The sequence below is a fragment of the Medicago sativa genome, chromosome 7 (assembly GCF_051527215.1).
Source record: "Medicago sativa cultivar Bolivia chromosome 7, Bolivia_mono, whole genome shotgun sequence".
In the NCBI taxonomy this organism is placed as follows: Eukaryota; Viridiplantae; Streptophyta; class Magnoliopsida; order Fabales; family Fabaceae; genus Medicago; species Medicago sativa.
The window spans coordinates 104,222,944-104,245,962 of NC_140755.1; the positions used below are offsets into that span (position 1 = coordinate 104,222,944).

At 34.2% G+C, this 23,019-nt stretch overlaps 3 protein-coding genes and 1 pseudogene across 3 annotated transcripts; 1 reads left to right on the forward strand and 3 right to left on the reverse strand.

Annotated features, from left to right (window-relative positions):
* Positions 1-7,630: 7,630 nt before the first annotated feature.
* LOC146911687 (UDP-glycosyltransferase 73C25 pseudogene) lies at positions 7,631-9,364 on the forward strand (annotated as a pseudogene).
* Positions 9,365-10,120: 756 nt separating this feature from the next.
* LOC146911688 (Ribosomal protein S18) lies at positions 10,121-15,057 on the reverse strand. Its single transcript, XM_085726518.1, has 5 exons — positions 14,728-15,057; positions 12,841-13,166; positions 11,673-11,768; positions 10,767-10,826; positions 10,121-10,590 (listed from the first exon to the last, which is right to left on the reverse strand). Exons 1-5 carry the CDS (start codon positions 14,810-14,812, stop codon positions 10,387-10,389), a joined length of 771 nt encoding a protein of 256 aa, XP_085582644.1. The 5' UTR covers positions 14,813-15,057; the 3' UTR covers positions 10,121-10,386.
* A 716-nt stretch (positions 15,058-15,773) lies between these two features.
* LOC146911689 (E3 ubiquitin-protein ligase SINAT5-like) lies at positions 15,774-18,278 on the reverse strand. The gene is made up of 3 exons (XM_085726517.1): positions 17,870-18,278; positions 16,676-17,062; positions 15,774-16,351 (listed from the first exon to the last, which is right to left on the reverse strand). The coding sequence occupies exons 1-3, from the start codon at positions 18,113-18,115 to the stop codon at positions 15,998-16,000; spliced, it is 987 nt and encodes a 328-aa protein (XP_085582643.1). The 5' UTR covers positions 18,116-18,278; the 3' UTR covers positions 15,774-15,997.
* A 1,794-nt stretch (positions 18,279-20,072) lies between these two features.
* Positions 20,073-22,891, reverse strand: LOC146911690 (ENTH/VHS protein). The gene is made up of 2 exons (XM_085726515.1): positions 22,644-22,891; positions 20,073-22,193 (listed from the first exon to the last, which is right to left on the reverse strand). The coding sequence occupies exons 1-2, from the start codon at positions 22,842-22,844 to the stop codon at positions 20,514-20,516; spliced, it is 1,881 nt and encodes a 626-aa protein (XP_085582641.1). The 5' UTR covers positions 22,845-22,891; the 3' UTR covers positions 20,073-20,513.
* Positions 22,892-23,019: the final 128 nt, after the last annotated feature.

Here is a 23,019-nt window from a genome sequence, read left to right on the forward strand (position 1 = left end):
GTTAACCAAAAGATGGTGGTTTAGAGAGAAAAGCAATACGAAATTGTGCATGATTCTGTTTCATCTTAGGCATCTGGGTGCTAAATCAGAACAAAAGTTTCATCAACCTTCAATCTTCTAATCCTAGGGTTTACATGCATTCAAAATTGAAAATAAATCTGAAGCAAGAAGAAATGATTCAAACCTGTTGGAAGATTAAATTGATGCAAGTGCAAAATAAACAGAAAAGAATGAGTGGCCTTGTCTTGACTTTGATTGAAACTTTGAAGATTTAGGGTTAGTGATGGTGTTAGAGAGAAGAATGTGAAAATTTTTGATGAGAGAGAGTGTAAAAACGAAAATGATAAGGGAAAGATAAAAATGGGTGGTTTAAGGAAAATAATGGGGGAGTTAATGTGAGTTAGTGGCCTTGGGATGTGTAACTGCCCAACTGAGCTTACTCGCCTCGCGAGCAACACTACTCGCAGTGGCGAGTGATTTGGTCATTTGACCATTTTGACTACCAGTTTGCTCGCAGTGGCGAGCAGTTTTACTCGCCTCGCGAGTTGTAACAATTTTGAATTTTTGGCTCCTGCTTTGGATGTTTTGATGCATGCACATGACTCTAATAACTAATATGCCTTAAAACGATAAATAGACTTACAAAGTTGGGTTGCCTCCCAACTAGCGCTTGTTTAACGTCGTTAGCTCGACGCCTTTTCCGTTAGGGTGGCCAAAATGAAACGGATAGCACATCATCTTTTGAACTCCTTCGCTTTGGGAGAAATTCCATGAACTTTAGGAACAAATGATTTGGAGTCCATGACCTCCCTAGCTTTGGTTTATTGAACAAGGTGCAAATTTCATCAATGACTCGATCGATTTCAACCTTGTTCATTTTCTTCCCTCTTGTTACCATTAAATCTTCCTTGATTTGTAACCGTTCCTTTTCCTCAACCACCATTGCTTCTTCAATATCAACATTTGTAACTACCTCATTTTGAACAACAACTTCTTCAACAATCTCTCCGACTCTCTCAAACATGTTTGGATTATTTTCTTGTTCTCCAAGAGTGGATTGATTGTTGACTTGGTTATCCATGATTTGTGCTTGAATCAACCCAATTTGAAGTGATAAAGTCTTCAATCTTTGGTTGGTATCTTGCATGTTTATCATGGATTGTTGCATGAAGATGTTCAAAGTATTTTCAATCACCTTGTATCTCTCATCTTCATAAGAATGTTGCTGATACTGAGGATAGGATTCATACTCGGGTGGAGTATAGAAGTTGAAGTAACCATGATCAGCCATGATTTTGGCTAGGTAGTGATCCTAAAACGGAAACAACTAACAAGAAACTTTTCTTTGTTTATCAACAAGGGGTTAGTACAAACAACTTATCAAATAAAGAAAAAATATTTACGGATTATATACAAATGCTTAAAACGATAAATCAATCGTTCTATCTATAATAACTAAACACCATTCCCCGGCAACGGCGCCATTTTGATGTAAGTATATTTAGCATCAAACAAGATAAGTATTTTTGTATCGTCTCCACAGGGAATAGTGCGTTATCAATGACAGTTTAACATCAAATATCATTCAAAGTATTAAGAGTACTTGTTTGTTTGGAATGAAATGTGATTATCTAAACTAATTTGCAAAAAGTAAAAGATGAGATAAATAAGGATTGAAACTTGTTAGGAGTAGCGTTCCTTAACCAAGCGTCACACGTAACCTAATGATCCATACGAATTCTAGCTTTATAAACAACATTATCACAATCAATTCTAAACTATCCTTCGTGTCCAAAGTGATATAATTATTTCTAAGTTATCGTTTAAACATTCGTGTCCAAATTCCTTAAACGATAACAAAGTCGATCGGATAACCTAATCGACCGTGTCCAGCCTGGTTAAGTTATACGAAAGCATTTAGCTCTTGATTATGGTGATTATCACAAGATTAACAAAGATGTCAAGTAAGTTAACCTAAGATATATTGCTATTCTAGCTCAAGATTCAAGAGTTTGTGTCCAAATCATCTTGAATCTTATTGAAAGCATTAACACAAGAATAACAACAATATTGAATATAAATTGCTAGAATCATATATTGCAAGATCAAAAGGATTACATGTTTAGCAAGATCAAGTACCTCTCATCCTAACAAAGAGTGTTTAGCTACACATCATCATGGAAGCCTTGCAAGGATGGATTGAAAAGGAAGGATTCATTACACTTGTGATGTCTCAACAAAGAAATAAAGATCCAACTTCCAAAACCAAAATCACTCTATGAAGAACTACCCTATTTTCTCTCTAAAAATATCTAAAGGTGAAAAACTAAGAAGAAAATAGAAACCCTAGATATTTCCTAGATATTTACAAAGAATAGCAAGTGGGCTATTTATAGAATTCCCACTATGCTTGAGCTCGCCTCGCGAGCAGCATTACTCGCCATGGCGAGTTCTGATTCCTTCACCATTAAGATTCTGCCACGTCACCCTGGGAGGGTCAAACCGCCCTTACTCGCAACGGCGAGTAGCTCTGCTCGCCTCGCGAGCAAGGGGGTGCTCACGGCCATTTGGCTTTGTTTTGAAGCTCGCCACTGCGAGCTGCTGTGCTCGCCTCGCGAGCAGTGTAGTACCTGCGGCCTTTTGCACTTTTCTTGGCTTTTTCATGCTTGCTTAGTGTCTTGAGGTTAAATCCTGCACAATTGGGTAAAGTAAGGCAATTAAAGCGTAATAAGGCAATTATCGCTTTTATCTCGGCTTTTCCTTAAATTTCTTGCAAAACAAGTAACAAAAGTGCTTAAAATATAACATGAAAATATCACTTCCTAGCACTTATCAACAACCTTGCCACAACCCTTTTCTACATTCAACAACAAAAATAATGCAGGTTTTATGTTGGAACATCAGAGGGGCTTGTACTGGTGGAAAGACCTCTCAATTGAAAATTTTTTATCTTGAAACTAAACCCTGTATTATCGGCTTGGTAGAAACCAAACACAACGATTTCTCGAAGACATGGCTCTCTAAATGGTGGAAGGAGGTGTAATTTAAATACGAAGAACTTACAGCTAGAGAAATGAGCGGTGAAATGGTTTTTGGTTGGGACAACCGTTGCTTCGTGCTTGAAAATACCGTAAAAGATACAATTGGCAACATATGGTTATTTTATTTATTTTTTGAAGAAAGCAACAGATGGTTAATGATTGAACATAAATTACGGGATATAAAAGGTAAGTCTTTTGGTAAAATTTGTCTTGTAACTTGAAATTAGCTTATCAATTTGGTAAAATTAGTATAGTTTAAAAGGATAATTTTGATTGTTAGTTGAATTATGTCTAAAGTAACAAGCAATCCAATCATTAATTTGTTGTATAATTTTGTTGTGGTTTGTGGTTATAAATTCTTCAATTATGAGCCTCAAGAAATGGAAGGTATGGTGGGGGAATGAAAGAAATAACTAATATTCAATAAATAATGTAATTCCAAACCGCACAAACAGGAGAACTTAATGTCTGAAGCTAGTACTTTATAACACTGCATAATAAGCAAGTCAAAAACAATTCACTTACTTGTACTTCAGAACCCAATACAAGTGTTATAGTATCTAATGCCTCCTTAAGAAGTAAGCATTTAGATGAAGCAAACAAAAAAATTTCAATTTTTACCATACAACGTTGCAATTGTAAATAATACTATTTTAATTTTGTTTTTAATGAGAAATGTTAGTAGTAATCGTTAGATTAATATATAGTTCTTTGTCTGGGTTTGAACCTAAAACTTTGTTTGTTACATTAATATTTATTTTTCTGTAAGGGTTGAATTCAAGATCTGTAACTTTTTTCCTTTCTATCTTACAAAAAATTTCGACCAAAAATTACTCACAAAATAGGTCGAATGGAAATTACGACATGATCGTTAAACTTGAGCTGAGAATTAAGTTTAATAATGAAATAAACGGAATTTGAGCTCTATATATAGGGTAATGTTGTAAAACACCCACCAAATTATATGAATGTTTTTTTTAGCATTGAACACCTTTTGTTTTGGACAAAAAACCCCAACTTGTCTTTTTGAAAACAAGTCAAACTCAAGGGAAAATATGCAATAATACACAATTTGTTATTATAAATTTTTATTTTGGCTCTTATCTTCCTTCTCGTAAAACAAAAAAGCTCTCATACCTCAATCAAATGCATATACAGATGCAGGAAAGAGAAATCAGAGTTTCTCACCATACCTTTCATCACCGTATTTTTATTGTTCTAATTAACACCTAATTCTCTAATTCAAACATGGGAAAGATATAACAATGTTGAAGAGTTGAGCATCAAATTGATTCCCATAAAATGCCCGGCAAGCAATCGTTAATGCACAAACATATGAAGGACCGAGTTGTTATTGACAGAGGTTGATGCGTAAGTGGTGGTGCAGCTTGAAGAGTTGAATGGATGCCATTGAGCTTAGGAAAGAGAGCGGTTCCTAAAGTTGAATTGGGAGAAAGAGCTGAAATAAAAAAAAAAAAATATTAATAACAAGTTGTAAATCCCATATTTGCTCGAGTTTGACTTGTTTTCAAAAAGACAAGTTGGGGTTTATTGTCCAAAACAAAAGGTGTTCAATGCTAAAACACATCTTCATATAATTTGGTGGGTGTTTTATAGCATTACCCATATATATATATATATATATACGAGGGATATATTGACTTCAAGAGTAATTCTTTTGAGTTACTACAAATGACATCCGTCCATTTTGTTTTAATCTAACGATATTAATTAATTATTGAATCATCTCATATGATAAAACACTACTTAGATCATTGCCTCTCGTTCCTTTGTTGCGCTGAAAAAAGGAAAACTCTGTTACCTCTTCTTCCTCCCAACATGTTCCCACTTCTCAAAGTGTGTCTTGTTAATTATCATTAATCATGTACAATTGTACTAGACCTTCAATTCGATGTCTTATTGGTCTTTATTTCATGTTATTGTATTCTCACGGAGAATTTTGATTCCATATAAATCTAGTGATTTTCCACAATTTCATGTCGATTCCAATAGTTTCATTCATTTTTTCTTTGAATAACATAGAATTCTTAACTTTTAATGCATGTACATAATTTTGGTTGAGTAGATGAGATTGGATGGAATGAGATAGTTATGGTCGTAACATTCAAAAACAGATTTGAAAAATTTACGATAAAAAATTAAAATTAGTATCAATGAGTTGAATTAATCCATCAATCTATGGTTTGAGGCAAATCTGTGTTTCTTAAGAACTGTGTGGTGTCGGGAGGAAGAAGAACCAAACCGTTGTTACGGAGGCATTGATTTAATAATACTTGATCATATGTGAGATGATTCAATAATTGATTAACATCGTTGGATTAAAGCAAAATGGATGTATATGATTTGGAGTAACTCAAAAGAATTACTTTTGGTGTCAATATATCCCTCCTTGTGTGTGTGTTGTGTCATGCATGCGTTTATGATAATAACAAATATCTTTAAAGAATTCAATATCATATAACTTGATTTAGATTCAAATCTTAAAACCTCTATAATGACTTCTAATTCATCGGATAAAATTTTAACTTTCAGGACCATACGAAACGAAACGTCCTGTTATGTATGTTTCAAGAAGTTTGGAGCATAATTTCATATCGTTATCATTGAATGATCTAAGTCTTTTAATACTAAATAAAAATCCAAAAATCTCTTCATATGTGTTGTATTGCTTAAATTTATAAGTGAGTTGATTGCATGATCTACGGTATATAGAAAATATAATGAATTATAAAAGAATCTTCAACAGACTCAAGATTTGAATGTTTGCATTTAGAGGAATTTTCACCATACTATTTCTTTTCTACAAATTTGACGTTTTTAAATAAAAACACACATCGATATCCACAACTTTTGGTGCCCAATTTTTTTTTAGATATGTATAGTAAAGGAAAGGGTCATGCTAATTGAGGTTTATTTGTGTTGAGCTTAACTTAGTTGGTATGAATAATGCATAATATATGCAAGGTCTGATGTTCAAACCTCGACCACTACAAAATAATTGAGGTTTTTTTATAGGTTTGGTCTTCTATTTTTTATCATTTTGCAAAATTGACCCCGTTGTTTTAAATTTGAAAGTTTTGATTGGTCTGTTCATCAAATATTTGATCAAAAATATAATGATATAACATGTTTCAAATGAAGTTTTTAAAGAGATTTTCTTACAATTTATAGAAGTCAATATTTTTTATTATCAATTCATATATCACGTCATTTAAAATATATTACATCATCAATTTTTAATTCAAAAATATGATGAAAAACTAAAACTATAAGATTTTAAAATAAAATCAAATCCGTAAAAAGGTAAAAATAGAAGAATGTTTATGATAAAAATAGAAGAACCAAAATATTAGGTTGGTGTAAAAAAATAAAAATGGGTCCCTTCCCGCCACTGATTGAGAACCTAAGTTTATAGGATGCTACAATATTTTCCCAATCAAGCAACTGCTTTTAAATAAAACTTGAAATTTGCCTGTATCAAATTGAAAGGGTTGAAAAATGCTCAAACCTTCCCATGCACATGTGTTTGGTCAGGGTTTTTGTCTAGAGAATGAATTGTCCCCATCTTAATTATGGAGGTGAAGTGGCTGCCAAAAATAATCTAGAAGCAACAGCCAAACTTCTGTACATAAAGACCAAACTCAATAATATCTCACATGTTATATGGATGTAGTTTTTGCTAGAAAAAATCTAAATAATTCAATTTCAGATTTTGTGAATCATTTTTGCACTATATATCTTTTTTTCTGCATCATAGACATTTTTTATTTACAAATTCAATTTTAGATATAATGAACCAATGTGATTTTAGTAAAAATAATTATGTCAATTAATATTTTGATCTTTACTCTCTTATTCCAAAAGAAAAAGAGGCGTGGTAATCTGAAAATTAGTTGAGATGTAAACAAAGTTTAATCAAAGAATGTTTTGATTAAAATTTGAGTTTGGATCTTTGGAACGATTCAAACTTAATTAATCGAACTTCGAAAGGTTAATTTGATTAGACATTTCACACTAGCTCATATAGTATTTAAATTCCAACCTTTGAGGTTACAAATTCAAGGAAAATACTTCAGTGCCATAGCAATGGTGCCATAGAACCAATCCTGACCGTTGATGTGTGTGGATGTGTGTGGGGATGTGTGTGTGGTGGAGATGCAATGGTATGGTGCCATTGGTGCCATTAATGGCACCAAAGTGGAGTCCCAAATTCAATCAATGATACATGATAAACATGATGTGATCATACAAAGAATTCTTGAGATAAATAAGTGGGCAAGACATTATATACTTTTCTAGGAAAACATAGAATTATACCGAATCTTGTACCAATAGAATTATACTGAATCTTCACGTCACTTGTCTCTGTCACTCTCACTCTTTTGTTTGGCCCCGACAGAGATTTGAGGTAATCATAAAGCATGTTACGTGATCCATATATATCATTCTACTAGCCCCATCCAATCCACGCATTGCACTACTTCCTCATATAATATATTATAAAACCTTCTAGAACGCATATCTCATCTCATCTTTATAAAACGAAGTGTGACATAGGAGTATATTTGAAACACACTTCAATCCAATTCAAGCGTAGCCCTCAAAATACAAATCATTAATTTTATTTTCCAACCATGGTTTTGCCAGGAAACATTAATGATGTTCCTCATTTTGTATTATTTCCCTTAATAGCACAAGGACACATTATACCTATGATAGACATTGCTAAACTCTTAGCACAACGTGGTGTTATTGTTACCATATTTACTACACCAAAAAATGCATCACGTTTTAGTTCAGTTCTTTCTCGTGCTGTTTCTTCTGGCCTCCGAATCAAAATAGTAACACTCAATTTTCCAACAAAACAAGCAGGGTTACCAGAAGGGTGTGAGAATTTTGACATGGTGGATTCAAAAGACATGAGAATGAATCTCTTCCATGCAATTACCTTGCTCCAAAAACCAGCTGAAGAATTGTTTGATGCATTAACACCAAAACCAAGTTGCATAATCTCTGATTTTTGCATTCCTTGGACTATTGAAATAGCTGAAAAGCATAAAATTCCAAGGATTTCATTCCATGGTTTTTCTTGCTTCTGTCTCCATTGCATGCTCAAGGTACAAACTTCAAAGATTATTGAAAGAGTCGATTCAGAATCTGAGTATTTTATTGTGCCCGGCATACCTGACCAAATTCAAGTCACCAAAGAGCAGATACCAGGAACATTGAAAGGTGAACTGAAGGAGTTTGGGGAGAAGATGCATGATGCTGAAATAAAGTCATATGGTGAAATCATAAAACACTTTTGAGGAGTTGGAGAAAGCATATGTTAAGGATTACAAGAAGGAAAAAAATGGTAAGGTCTGGTGTGTTGGACCAGTTTCACTTTGCAACAAAGATGGTTTGGATAAGGCACAAAGAGGTAATATAGCCTCAATAAGTGAACATCATTGCTTAAAGTGGCTAGATTTATGCAACTTAATTCCTTCACAGCTTATGGAATTGGCTTTGGCATTGGAAGCGACAAATAGGCCATTTATTTGGGTTATTAGGGAAGGAAATAAAAGTAGTGAAGAGTTGGCAAAATGGATTAGTGAGGAAAGAAACAGAGAGAGGCCTTATAATTAGAGGTTGGGCTCCACAAGTGCTAATATTATCACACCCTTCTATTGGAGGATTCTTAACACACTGCGGTTGGAATTCAACACTTGAAGGGATAAGTGCTGGTTTGCCATTGGTAACTTGGCCATTATTTGCTGACCAATTTTTGAATGAGAAGCTTGTTACTCAAGTGTTGAGGATTGGAGTAAGCCTTGGTGTAGAGGTTCCAATGAGGTTGGGAGTGGAAGAGAGTTTAGGTGTGTTGGTGAAGAAGGAAGGTATTAAAGAGGCAATATGCATGATGATGGATGAGGGAGAGGAAAGTAAAGAGAGAAGAGAAAAGGCTAGTAAACTAAGTGAGATGGCAAAGAGAGCTGTTGAAAAAGGTGGATCCTCTTATCTTAATATAATAAATTTGCTTATCCAATATAATAAATTTGCTTATCCAAAATATCATGCAACAACAATCAAGCAGCACAGTTGACACATGAAGGGATACAATCTATAACATTTGTCCTTTTAATTTGATGTCATTATCTGTTTTTTTTTTTTTTTTTTTATTGCATATTCCACGCTGCAATCATGAAGTTATGTAAGTAAGTTACATGCTTGAAGATGTATTCAATACGTCTTTATAAGAAGAGGGTACTATATGTTCTCACTTCCTTATAACAATAATCCATGAGAAACCTTCCCCATCATTATAAAAGTCCACCTGACAAATGACATGTGGATTTCTACTAGCCATGTGTAAATCAAAAGTGTTGATGAGATATATTATATCAGAGAAATGTCATGATCACATCCTTTAACACACTTTTTTGGATTTAAATTACAAAAAAGCTTTTCATGTTCCTGTGCACTTCAACCTCCCACCACCATCTCTTCAAAGGATTCAAGAATGGAGCCTCGAAAAAAATTATCATTGAAAACATGATCCAGGACAAACATTCTTCTTACTTTTGATAAAATTCACTAGCCAATTTTCACAGTTCAGTTCCCACAATCTTTCTTCACATTTTTCCTTCAATTAAAACATCCAAGTTTGAATATTTTTCAATATAAAGGCAGAAAGCGAGGACGGAAAACCTGAACCAACAGTTGTCACTTTGCGACTAAGATTTTGATTCGCACAGGAGGGAAGAATAAAAAATATGATAAATTAAAACCCATTAAAGGGTTCTGATCTGGGTAGCCTTGTTTGCATATAGGTTTCAGTGATGTTTGAATCTTTTCTTTTAATTTGTTATCAACTGTAAAGCGTTCTTTGAAATGAAGGATTCAGAAATTGACCACAAGAGATTCACGGAGACAACATTTTCTCAACTAGTACAACCGGTCAATAGGTAAAATAAATGAATGACATGTCAAATTATAATTGGAGTGTGTTAGAAGGTGTAATCCTAGGACTAAAAGCCGATGAAACATTTATATGGACCAAAAATAAAAGCTGGTGATTTTATAGGGACTAAATATATTTAACTCTTTTGCTTGTATACGAGTCTAAAGAGAGTATTCAATAACACTCTCTTTCAGTTCATTAAGCTTAAACATAATAGGCTTGATTAGAATTTATAAAAGTACTACAAAGGCACCATAGTAATCAATCACTTATTCGCCAAATTTCAACCGCCTCTCAAACAATTTAGAGAAACCAAAAAGAGATAAAAAAAGATTATGCAAGCTAATTCAACACCACTGCATAGACATTAATATGGATGCCTTAAACGTTGTCTCCTTCCAAATCAAGTTCACTAGGCCTGTTTCTAATTTCACTCCTGTATGAGAAGTCATCATCAAGATTCTCCATAGTTCTCCCATAAACAAATGTCTTCGTACCCATTGTTGTAAAGGGCATTAAGCCAAATGCTCTGGCAGTTTTAATCTCCCTGGCAACCTTCCTTTGAGCCTTTGCGCTGATGCCAGTCTAGTCACAATGAATAAGAATAAACAATTGGTAAGATCCCAATATTTAATGTGTAGGAGGAAACAAGGAAAATGATTACAGTAGCAGTACAAATTGTAAAACATCTGCCCTTTATTTTTCCTTAATAGTTCACCGTTCCTACCCAGTCTACTAACCTACAGCAGATTAGAATTTACCTTGCTTCTCTTGATTAGAATCCCAGCTTCTGTTATAAAGTTTGCCAGGAATCTTACATTCTGCATAAAGCCAATGATACTACTAAGAGTCATTCCAGAAATAACATTGATAGTAACATTTTTTCATTATCAAAGAAAATGTACAAGTCTTGGCCTCAATATCACGAGCCACAACAATTAAACATATTTATCGCAAATATTTTCCTCACTTTCATCTGCCTTCACACGAATAGAAGTGGAATTGCCATAAATCAATGAGGACTTTAGCACGACAAATCACAATAAATTTATGTGAGTTGCATATGAAAAATTTCATCCTGAATTTTTCACACAATTTCATAAGGATACCAAACTGGATCTAAGGTGTAAAGAAGCAAGGCATAATATTTTAGGGAAAAACTGAAAGGACAACACTTGCCCTTAGTTCAAATGAATCCGAAATCTATGGCAATTCATCCTCTTTTTTTTTGGGTAACATGTACATGTCATCTGTATTCTAACACTAATACATATGGGAGTTAACATATACAGGTCATCCTCTGTGAGGTCTGAGGTAAGGATCTAAGGTTGACTCATTCTTACACCTTTTCCAAGAATCTTAGAATGATGATAAGATGGTGGGCACTGTACACAACTACCTAGCCAAATGTATAAAATATTTTTGACAATTGTCAAGTCTAGTTTATATACATTGCCAAATTAGCTCTGAACCATAACTTTGCCAAACAAATTAACAAAATCATTTTTTTTTATTGTTTCATAATACTTGCATGCAAAAAGAACAAATTCATGTACATGAAAAAATTCACCTTCAACATAAGAAACAGAATTAGAAAGTAACTAGTTAATTACAGCTATGATATAAAAAATATCTTATAACAGAACTACTCTGAAAGAAGTGCTGACCCTGAAATCTGCTTGACTAAGAACATCTTTGGTGGATACTGCAAATTCATTCCTTATGGGGGGTTTTCGTGCAGCAGGTCTTGTTAGATCAAGATCCTGTATGAAGAAAGATATTGCACAGATCAGAAAATTAATTTGATACAGCTAGTATAAAAGAAAAAAAAGGGCAACCCGGTGCACTAGAGCTCCCGCATATGCAGGGTCCGGGAAGGGGTTCCACCATTTGGTGTATTGTACGCAGCCTTACCCTGTTTTACACAAGAGGCTGTTTCCAAGACTTGAACCCGTGAAGCTAGTATAAAAGAAACACCAGATAAAATCACCATAGCGATTGTTGTTTGAAGCAGACAAAAACTGATGAGCTAAAAATAACTTATCGGCATTATTGGCCCATATATCAAATCTTAATAGTACAAATGTGTGTGTTATTTCATGTAATTGAAATCCAGCAATACAACGGATTTTATCAATATTATCACAATAATTTTAAAAAAAACAAAAAGAAAACGCCAATAATTCTGTCCAGCACCTAAAATTATATTCTATGCCACTGCAACACAGAATTTTCCTTTAGAGGAACCAAAAGGGAAACTGTGTTTTGGGTCAAAAGGGTTTCTGTCTATCTGTGAGTGAAGTGTGATTTGACAACTTGGCTGAATAGGTATAGGTCAGGCTACGTGTTAAATCAATGTGTGAAATATTTGTTTCTATATCAGTCAACATCTGTTTTGATTCCCGTTCCCCCCCCCTAAAAATCTTGTTTCAACAGAAGAGAACAAAAAACTTGCTTGAGACAAGGTTTCCTTGAAAGCAAAGTCTCATTGATGTTCAATGTGAACTAGAGTATAATGATGAATATTGATCACTATGCAATAAAAAACTTGGGTTTTAAATTATTTTCAGCAGTTCCCATAACAAGCTTCATGGTATCTTTGAGAAACCAGGTATATTTCACAAAATAATCTTCAATATACTTCATGAAATATTTCCCACCAAATATCTGTTAGGATTGACCACATCTAAATATCAATTCAGACATTAACTATAAGCTGCCCTCATGCCAAACAAAATTTTAAAAAAATAGTAAGAGAAGGCAAATATACAGAATATGGAATAGTAATATGAACACAGTGATAACCGACGAAGTTAGGATTGTTATTCGGCATACCTTTGTACTATATGTTGATCCACGCTGAAAAGTGGTATCATACCGATAAGAATAATCATCTTTTTCGATTTCATCAGGATCATATTCAAAGTATCTGGCAGCATTATTCAGTTTCCCATCCATTCCATCAGATAATGTGTCAAAAGTTTGTTCCAGATCATCCAGCATCTGGGAACTTCCACCAGATCTATCTCGACCCCTTGTTTGTTGATTCAGCTTATCTAAAATGAAATCAGTTTTGGAAGTTCCACCAGGACTAAATATCCGCTGCTCAAATTCATCAGGAGACTCTGACTTGTTAACCTGCTGATTAGCAATTCCATTTCCTGCTCAATAAGGTGATCACAAGGATTATATAAGTAAATCATCATCGGAGAGAAAATGAAAATAACAAATTCAAAACATCCTAACCATAGGCAGACTATGGCTTTATAACAGAAAACATGAAATTCTCATCTAACTTCTCAAAAACTAAAATTTATAGAGGTTTGCTTTATTAGACTCGGTTCCTTCTTATTCCTGAAACTATGCTGACCCTCCCGATTTTGAATTTTGAATATTTACAGAAAATAGTCATATAACCCTCAAAACAGTAATGATTTTTTTTTTAAGGTAAGTGTATTAAACCATCCTATTATTGGACAAAATATGCAAGTACCCAAGTGTATAAAGAGAATAAAATTGCAAAAACACCAGCGCCCAGAAATAAACAGATGGTTACTACACCAGCTCACCTATTCCCCTCCCATAGCCAGATGCTTACTTGTTGTAAGTACCTCAAAAAAAATGTTGGGCCCACTGGTGCCCAGTTTTTATCACTAAGAAAGCTGGTCCCAACACACTATACAAATGAGGGCTGGTCAGTTAGCGGCCAACAAAAAAACCCTTCGAAACCATAACTTACAACACCGACGAAAATCATCGTACACTGATTTGATCACAGCCATGTGGATCAAACAACTTCATAATGTCCAGTCATGAAGGATTACAGATCTCTCAATGATATGGCCACAGTTTCCCACTAACCATCAAACTATGCTACATTTATATTTTGGTCTACCCTCCTTAAAAACAATAATATACATGTCGAAAAGGTCAAGATTCATGATGAGTTTACTCTTAAGCTTAAATGTAGGATTCTTAACCAGAAATCATATATTGTGATTTCTTATGTCAAATAACATATAGTAACTGGTAAGGGTTCATGGTACAAAATAATTTTATTTTCTGAAACGTTGAGGCATTTAATTAATTAAATAGACCGTAGACATATATACATAATAAATATTGATTAAATCCTCAGAGTCTGCACAACCCATGACATCGACCATTGTTCAACATGATTTAGGGAGGGTCGATCATGGAAACAAGCTAGAAAATGATGACCCAAACTTAGATTGGAGGCAAAAATAGACAAACAAATTACCCACGAATAGCTTTTTGAAAAAGGGGAGAATTAACATGTGATATTTATTATCACTGAGTTAAATAATTTTAGTCTCTATAAAATATACTACATTTTATAATTTAATCCCAATATATTTTTAGTCCCTACATTTTACATTAAATATTGTATGTTGAGATTTGTTATGAAAAAAATAGCGCATATTATTATTAACTCCTAAACTACACTCCATCCATCATCCCAAAGAACACAGAGCGAGCAATGAAGTAATATGAAGAAGACAGTAAGAGAGAGAATAAGGAGGAATATCCGGCCGGGATAACTCTAGTCATTAATTCGACATAGTTAACCTACGTTACTGCGAGTGCACAGCTAAAATTCAAAATTGATGAAAGGTTCTATCTATTGCGAGTGGAAAATGCAAATATCGAAACACATGGTAAAACAACAGATTCAGAAATGAGGAAGAAGAGTACACCTACCTGGAAATAACCAAGTAGAAAGATTTCTTGTTGATGAAAGTGAAAAATTGAATGACCTAAGTGCTACTGAACTAATCTTCATCATATGAAAGCGCGGCGGAGACAGAAGCTTCTTGTGGTGTGTGTCAGAGTCAGAGATGAAATCAAACCCTAATAATAACAAAAATTACTAAAATACACCCCACCCTAGGGTTGTTGGTTTAGTGTTGGACTTGGAAGTGAACCCACCCAGAGAAACACTCACACAGCGCGGCGACGGAACAAGATGTTTCCAGTTGATGGGTCTCTCAATTCTCTCTTTTTTTAATCACCATTTTATTCTCTTTGATTAAGTTTGCTTCCTACAGCCTAAATTTGATTTTAAAAGAAATCTATAATATTCCCTAAAAAAATAACTACTATAATATAGAAACATAAATAATTTAATTCACTTAAAAAATTTTATATTTATGGACGGGTTACATGGTTTTCGTGAGCACACTTCAAGATCTAAAATCAAACCAACTTATATGGATTAATCTTACATTAAAATAAATATGGTTTAAAAAGTCTCACATTCAAAATTCTTCAACAAAAATCGCACATTAACATGATTGCGATAAGACTCAACTCTTATTTCAATTGTGTGTCTGTTTTATGTCTTCAAATTTTATTTTCGGAGTTAACCTTTTGAGAAATCCAATTACCGGGAATATTATTCCCAAAAATTCTTGATATTCCTAGAAACTCTTTTTATTATTTGGTTTAATTTTTTTTAGTTTAATAATATAAAAATGAAAATAGGAAAAATTATAGAGGAAAGTGGGTGATTATTGCTTTTTGCATTTTATTTTCCGGAATAAAAAAAAGTGCCTCAATAAACATGAGGTTAGATGTGGAGAAGTTGTGTATAAATAATATTGAGGAACAATTTTTATAACCATGTACCAAATGCTTATCAAGAAAAAACATATATCAACTTCGAAGTACGAACCTTAAAACTACCTTAAAACTTAGTATGATAACATGTTTCCATTAAAAAGATCCTAGGAACATCCAAGTAGCTGTAGTAGAAGTAGAGATTCATGCTGTATTACTTGTTATGAACACGAAATGAAACGTAGCAAATAAGATTTGGTTGATTTTCTGCCTAATGGTAAATATAATTGAGAAGGGAAGCATGTTCTTTGGAAATTGAAACCTACATAACCATTAACAAAACATACATCAAGACAACTAGATAAAGACTTTCCAAAATCTAGTAGTAATCTACAACAAGAAATAGCACAACCTAGCTACACATGTTGGGTGTGCATTCAGAATTTTGCTGCTCTTTCCATATCCTTCCTGTTACTCTTAGTTTCAACTCTTTTCTATCCCCACCTGAGAAGAAAAGTGCCATGTTACGGTATATGATTAGGCCATCATGGCTATCCTTCACTTTCTTGTGACTATCTCTAATGCTTCTTGGACTCCCTTCAAATGTTAGTTTACGTCCATTTCCTCCCACTTCTAAGCTGTAGCTGTAGTTCTTGGCGTCTCTATCATCACCCATGAATCGAAGAAACGCCATGTAAACAGGTGACGTTTCAAGCTGGAATGCTTCAAAATGGAGACAAAAATACTGACCAAAACAATGGAAAACCTGCATAAACCAAACAAAAAGGGTTAGTCATAACAATTTGGATAACATTTCAAAATGTATGACTGTGCATGAATTTAACTACAAAATACTCGCTATTCTATTTAGTAACCAATTCAGAGACCGGTTTTAAAAAAATCGTCAAACTCAAACCAATAGTTGCTAATGTTAACTACTGATTTGATATTTTTAGTGTCTCTATCACGAATTCAAATTCTTTGGAGCATGAATGCATGTAATTAGTGACTATCGAAAATCTGAATTCATCAGTTGCTAAATAACTAAACCGATCCATAAATAGCAAAAAAATTTAAGAGTCATAGTTACCGTTAGCATCCAAGTAGCATTTTCTACTTCCGTAGGATTTGATTTGACATAACGATGGTTAAAAGTGCATCCAGAATGCATATCAACTCCATGGTCATCCCTTAAATGGGCAACAAGGTATGGAATATTTCCAACAATAGAACAGTCTGATCCAGCATAAGGGCAATTGTATGGTCTAAAGGTACAGATAGACTCATGTTTGAGTTTGCTAAAATATGGAAATATCTCTGAACAACCAAGAGATATGTATCTACAAGGAAATTCAAGTGATTCTGCTATCTTCTCCAATGCTAAACACCTTATATCGCCTAGCTCTTGCCTGCAAGTTGGACATCTGTTGTGTACCCTTGTCTTACAATTTGAACAAAGGGTATGTCCATTGTGACACTGCAAAGCAAAATTGATTTTTAAGAATTAGTCATCATGTTATAGACACAATTAATCAAATTTATCTAGTTTTCTGTATTCTTGTACAAGGACAAGAATGTTCTTTGGTTTAATGAAACTTTATAATGGAACATCGTATTCTATTATGATCTCCTTGGTTTCAATTGCGATTAACTTATTATATAGAACTAAAATGTACCACTTTTAAATCTTTCAATTTGTTTGGATAAACTTGTCAAGAAACACTTGTAAAGACGAAATATTAAAAAAGATATTGCAATTACTATATATATGTTGTATAGATAACAGCTTATAATATTTGAAATTAGCATCTATATCTCAATTTTTAAATGCCCTCTTATTTAACTTGTTCGCAAGGATCTATATATAAACTTATGAAAAACTTTTCTATGTTTGAAGGACCATTATGTTATTTTAATTGAGAAGCTGGTGGTTGAAGGTTTTGGCATATAGATTGTAGATCTTATGAACTAGAATTTAATGAAATATAAGTATTTGTTTTGTTATTTTTCAAATAGACTAATCACTGATAAGCCACATATACGATTTACTTGTTTATTTTGTCTTCAAGTGGTATAGGTTGTGAAGCTGAAGAAGGAGTGTTAAGAAGGAGGTTTGATCCCTACCATTAACAAATTATCTCTACTTCTGAGGCTCCAACAAACTAACCACTAACATTTCCCAAGCAAAAGAGAAACTAAAACCGTAAAAAGATAGCAGTAATTAAGGTACCAATCTAAACATAGACTTGCAACATATATAATGGATGATATTCAAATAACAAACCTGATGGATTGGAGGGTACATTGAGTTGGTGCAAACCGGACATTCAAGAAGATCATGGACACTGGTAGTGGTGGGAGCATTGTTGTGCAGCTTTGAGATTGAAGAAAACTGATGGTGATGATGTTCAGCCTCTTCCATCATAGTCAATGACAATATACTACTATCAACTCCACCTGTTTCCATTTTTAAGACAAAACCACAAGCATATATATCACAGTGGAATCTGAGATATGAATGGTTGATCATATGAGAGATATCATACAATAGTCCTAAGGACCCTTTGATTTATGTCTAACGGTTTTCATGATTTCACCAACAAAAGCTATAAAGGGTGAAGTTAAGAAGAAAGTAATGAGATGCCAAGATTAAGATGGAACATGTAATGAGATATTTGTCACTATTGTTGGATATGCCTGCCATGGCCTTTTCATGGTAATAAAGGGCTTCTCTTCTCAATGATAAAATAAATAAATTATTTATTGAAGGAATTAATTACATAAGTCCTTCAACCTATTATTCCAATCCTAACAAAGATCAGGATTATGTCAATTTGAAAGAGCTTTTTTATTTCTTTAAAATAAGAAAGAACAGGTCCTATACAAATGTGGCATGTGGAAGAAGATATGTAGTGAGTCATGAGCTAAACGCAATTCATTTGAATGATTGCCGTCCATGGTGTACACTTTGGATACACTGTATGATAGGTCCACTCACTATCAATCATTTTCACGTGTATGCAAAGTTTATCACAGTTAGACAAATGGTTAGTATTTTAGTTTAGTATTCAAAGTGTTACATTTTTTATATCCTTAATTTGTGGACTTAATTGCCTTAGTCATAGATTTACTTAATCTGAGGACACTAAATAAAACACTTGTAAGGACTAGATGCTCTACAGAGCTATATTTGTCCACTTGCTGATAAAGTATTTACTTCAATAGTTTTGTTTCAAGGCTAACACAGATATCCTTGTGCTGGTGAATAATTGATGATCAAATAATTATTTTGTCCTTGTCGTTACTGTTATTTCTTTCTTTTTTGGTAAACGTGTTCATATTGTACAGTTGTCTCTCTCTCTTTCAATTATGGTTTTCCCTGTGCAGTATAATTTTGAACAGGATTCATGATGTGTGCACCAGTGAATTTCTATTATGAGTTCATGAAGAGAAGAGTTATATTTGCATAAATGTATCAGTTGTACCGTCAACTTTAAGTGAGTTGATTTCCATGTGTGTTCTGTTCATTATAATAACGATTCACAATCAACTTTACTTCAAGGAAAATTCACCATGCCTAGTGACTCTCGTCGCCTAGAGATATTATAAAAGGCATTCATTTTTAGTTGAGTTAGCTCAAATAGTGTTGTACTAAATAGTGTCACTCTTGTTAGCCACAAGTGATAAAGAAGATATTCAATGATGAGTTTCACGTTGAATTTTTGTAACTTAGGTTAGATCAATTGTTCTCCTTCATCCGGGTTTATACTACTAGGACCTCAAACTCCTTATCCCTTGGTTCAAACCAGTTGAATTATCCAACCCTACACTTATATATATGTAACTATGGCAAGAATAATAGATATGTGATGGGAAATAATAAGAAAGTATGGGAAACAAAATATGCAAAATGAGTATATAACTATAAGGAAATAATGTGAAAAGATCAACGATTTTAGAAGCACTGGTAAAAAAAATATTAACAGCAAAAGTTTTGTCTAGTGCCAAAGAAGGACGAATATTTCTTTTGTAGTTCCTAGTAACTTGGCTCCAGCTCCATCTTCTCATTTTTATATAGATCATTAAAGAAATCCATTTACTGATAAAAACGACGCCTGAAGTAGTATAATTTAGGTGATTGAGTAGGCTCCATCATTTCAAATTTAAGTAAGATCAAACATACGTATCTAAGTATCTTAGTAAAATCTTATTATTGAGTGAAACAATAATAAGGTCAACTACCAGCTGCAACTACTTAAACAACTTCAATGACAGATTACCTAACACCTGTGACTATAATGGAAACCATTTATGACACTTTTCAGACTGCTTAAATATCACACGAGACTTTCCGAATTAAGATTCCTTCCACACACGGATCTGGTGTGTACCACTACTGCAGTTTCATTTTCTCAGCCATAAAAGCCAAACCAAATCAGATGCCAATATACATTTGTGACAATTTTTATGAATTGAAGACATGTTGCTATCTGCAAAGCAGGTATTATTGACAATAAATAAATTTGCAACATCCACAGGACAACATCAATTGCCAAGTTTTTAATCCTCTGGCACCTACTATACAAAACAATTTCACAGAAAATGTGAGGAATTTTTTTAAAATAAATCACATAAACAGACCAAACTACTACTTCTCTTTGTCCTTAACTGATCCTAATTAATCTGCCTAAGAAAAAATAACTGTAAGGAAAAATAAATGAATGGATGAACAATTTCCCTCCCCCTCTCAGTTCAAATAATTGGTCTCATGATCCACAGGCAAGGCTTTACTCAAAATACAGTTGATTCTGAAGTTTAGTTAAGACTCCCGAGCAATCAGTCATCAGACAAGCTCAACCAAAATCATACAAGTTAACTGATTTGAGAAGACATCTCTATATTTAGCATCCTCAATTGACAAATGCTAGCTACTTTGCCCGTGAACTCAAAAGCTTCTGAGCTATTCTATCTTTTGACGTTACTTTCTTTTTCAGCATGGACGCGAGACTTGCTTTCTTGTCTCTGTTAGTTACCTCATCATCTTCTCCAAAAGCGGCTGATCTTGAAGTTGAAGCCAATGCAGCATCCCGTAAAACTGCATCATTGTGTTCCCGAATTTTAGCAAGTTTTGCACGTTTCAATTCCTGTTTATCAATTTCTCTTTTCTTGGCCACCTTCTTGTCTGTTTCACGAACATTCTTTACTGCTTGTTTTGCTAACTTCTCAGCTAAATCAGTCTTTGTTATGTTAACATTCATGTCTTCTGAAGGACTTGCACTAAGCAGCTTCCCTTCATCATCTCGAGGAATAATAGGTCCATGAAATGGACAAATTTTCATATCTCTTCTCCGACAGAGTCCCCCTTTTCTCAAAGGAGCACGGCATGGTTGGATCTCAATTTGCTTTTCTTCATAAGGCATTGCCGGAACACTCAATTCAGAAATTATATCTGATGGAATAACTGCATCATCATCTACCCTACCCCAATGACTTTCAAGATCCAATCCCCGCTGGTTGGCCATAAAAACCTTGTTTGAACCCCAAGTATCCAAGTGAGAACCCCATCTTACCACAGGAGCTTTGGTCAAAAGTTTACTCCTCAGAGGGTTTGACTCTGATTGATTTCCCCCATGAAGTAGGCTGTCAGTGTTAGAGCTTTTAGACTCTTTAGCACATGAACCAAGTTTATCACTACTCATATTTTGGGAAGTTGATGCCACGTCAGGATGTTTGTTTTTATTATCAGGCACACCAGATGGGGTTTCAATGGATACAACATTCCCCTCCTCCCAAAAATCTTCTTCCCCGTCAAGTTTTGATGAGTTTAGAAAAGAACAACCTGCCTCCTCACATCTTTTTTTAACTGATTTAACACGGTTTTGGATATCAATGAACTCCTTCAAAGTAGAATCTCTGAATCTATTGTCAGCTACTTCAACTCTTACCAGAACAGAAACCCATTCTTGAATGGAAACCAAGTGCTTTGTCACCAGAAGTTTGTATAGCTCCCGCAATGCATCAAAAACTACCTTGTTATCACTGCTTTCATAAACTTTCTCCCCTTCATTCAATGCTTCACGACGAAGCTGCTGCAGCTCCAAAGAGCGAAAGTCCTCAAGCTCTTCATCGTCTAAGATATCATCTGACTCGAGTTCCTGTTTTGAATGCAAAATGTCTAAACACCCATCAATCTCCTCCATCGTAGACAGTATCTCTCCCTTTATTGAAGAAAATTTCTCTTTCAAAGATTCATACTTGTTCAACAAAATCTCTTTCGACCTCATCTCCCTCTCCCTTCTCTCTTGCCGAATCCTCTCCACATTAGCTTGTATGTTAGGAAACTTGAGCTTTAGTGTATTCTTCAGGTAATCATAGCCTAATCTAAGCTGTCTGTAATGAACCCCAAACGAAACATTCCACTTCTCCAAAAATTCAATGGCCTTTGTACGCAAAAGGGATGCAACAGACGGAGGGGCAGGGAGCGGCAAATTTCGCCGAAACCCAACACTCAAGGACATTAACTGTTCCAAACTCTCAACAATGAGAGTCCTAAAAAGCTTTGATCGCATGAAGAGTTCGTCAATTATTTGGAGTGCAAGGTACCTAACCTGAAACACATATCAATCCATGTCAACAAGGGGGTTTTATATTGGACATGGCAGCTCTAATCTGAATATAAAAAACTTGAGTTGATTATATCTACAATAAGGATTATTCTCCATCATTTATTCTCTCATCCTATTACCTTTGATATAGTTTTCCTTAGATAGTCGTCTAAATTGATTCTAACTTGAGAAGCTTTTGATTCTAGAATTGATTTTTAACTCAAACCTATTGTTGAAATCGCTTTTAGTAACAATCAATTGTACAAAAGCAATTTTATGATGGCAGAACCAAACAAAAGCAATTTTTTGATAGACCCTCTCTTGTATAGTTTCATGATGTAATCAGAGAATTCATTCCAAAATCCAAAGAATTCAACATCGACCGTGGCAATTATAAGAATCAAATAATTGAGTTAACCCTAATTAGAGAGCGAGAAGAATTAAATAAAATACCTGGGAGTGATCACGCTTCATGAGATCCATTAAGGTTTGAGAAGCAAGTCGGAGCTCCAAATCGGAGTAACGAACCACCGTTTTGATTGCTTTGAGGAGGCGGTGATCGACATCCGGTGCGGTGGAATTTGTTGCCTTTTCAATCAAAAACCTAACCTTCGCTCCTTTTCCATTCCCTTCTTCTCTTTCGCCTTCTTCCATACCTATCCAATCTCAATCTCAATCTCAATCTCACAATCCCTTTATCTGATTTTGAATTGAAAACCCTAAATTTATTTATACATATTCCATTTCGTGCTCAATTGCTCCTTACTTGCGCGCTACATCACCGTACGACAAAATCGACTGTCGTTTTACTGTTGTGTAATAAAATCGA

Bases quoted from the DNA above. Each gene is read 5' to 3' on its own strand.
- LOC146911688 (XM_085726518.1), bottom strand. From the start codon at position 14,812: ATGATGAAGATTAGTTCAGTAGCACTTAGGTCATTCAATTTTTCACTT. The intron at 10,827-11,672 runs GTCAGCACTTCT...GGCTTTATGCAG, and splicing joins TTAGTCAAGCAGATTTCAGG to AATGTAAGATTCCTGGCAAA. The intron at 10,591-10,766 runs GTAAATTCTAAT...CATTGTGACTAG, and splicing joins TTCTAATCAAGAGAAGCAAG to ACTGGCATCAGCGCAAAGGC.
- LOC146911689 (XM_085726517.1), bottom strand. From the start codon at position 18,115: ATGATCAACCATTCATATCTCAGATTCCACTGTGATATATATGCTTGT. The intron at 17,063-17,869 runs GTTTGTTATTTG...TTTGCTTTGCAG, and splicing joins TGTACCCTCCAATCCATCAG to TGTCACAATGGACATACCCT. The intron at 16,352-16,675 runs GTAACTATGACT...TGGTTTATGCAG, and splicing joins ATGCTACTTGGATGCTAACG to GTTTTCCATTGTTTTGGTCA.
- LOC146911690 (XM_085726515.1), bottom strand. From the start codon at position 22,844: ATGGAAGAAGGCGAAAGAGAAGAAGGGAATGGAAAAGGAGCGAAGGTT. The intron at 22,194-22,643 runs GTATTTTATTTA...TATGTGTTTCAG, and splicing joins TGAAGCGTGATCACTCCCAG to GTTAGGTACCTTGCACTCCA.